At 64.4% G+C, this 679-nt stretch overlaps 1 protein-coding gene across 1 annotated transcript in view; it reads right to left on the bottom strand.

The window, feature by feature from the left end:
- Nucleotides 1-250: 250 nt before the first annotated feature.
- THOC3 (THO complex 3) overlaps nucleotides 251-679 on the bottom strand; it is a gene marked incomplete at its 5' end in the record, with an annotated part of 2,341 nt that continues 1,912 nt past the window's right edge. Inside the window, one exon of the mRNA XM_010140350.1 lies at nucleotides 251-428. Within this exon, the coding sequence (XP_010138652.1) occupies nucleotides 265-428 (164 nt within the window). The remainder of the gene's footprint in view (nucleotides 429-679) is intronic.

Raw genomic sequence — 679 nt, 5'->3', positions numbered from 1 at the left:
CAAGCCCCCCCCGCCAGGCCCCAGAGAGGCGGCAGCAGCCCTCAGACGGCAAGGGGGGGCACGCATGCCCCCCAGCCTGCTCAGCACACAAGCAGCCTTTTAACAAACGTTCCCAAGAGCAGCACGCACAGAGCTGAGCCCACGGTCACGGCACTGCCTGGCAGGCAAGGAGGGGAGCCGCCTCCTGATGCCCCTCTACACCAACTAAGCACCTTCCCACCCCCAAGAGCAGGGAAGCGTGGTCCCCGCCCCAGCACAGTTCCATCAGGAGTCATTGGGGAGCCCAAAGAGCTTGACGGTGCCTGCCTCCCGGCTGCTGTCGTATTTGCCGTCTTTGTCATCACAGGCGAAGGCCAGCAGCGGCCTCTTCGGGTGCCACGCCACTGTGAAGGTGGGGGACTCACACTGCACCTCCCAGAGCTTCTCCCCTGCATGGAAAAGGGGCCACATCAGCCCGGAGAGGCTCCGGCCCTGCCCACAGCGCACACCAGAGCCCAGCACCGGCTGCTCCTCTCCCGCACAGGGCAGAGGAACAAATGCTGCTTCAGTGCCTTTAGTCACTGGGTGACACGGCACAGTCACGGGCATGTCTGCCACAGTCACACAAGGCAGAGGCTCCCCCTCACGGCGCTGTGCACAGCCAAGCTCTTCCTTAGCAGACCGGCACTCCCAGTGCACT

The sequence above is a fragment of the Buceros rhinoceros genome, unplaced genomic scaffold, assembly GCF_000710305.1.
Source record: "Buceros rhinoceros silvestris isolate BGI_N320 unplaced genomic scaffold, ASM71030v1 scaffold27587, whole genome shotgun sequence".
In the NCBI taxonomy this organism is placed as follows: Eukaryota; Metazoa; Chordata; class Aves; order Bucerotiformes; family Bucerotidae; genus Buceros; species Buceros rhinoceros.
This window is presented reverse-complemented; position numbering and strand designations above follow the sequence as displayed.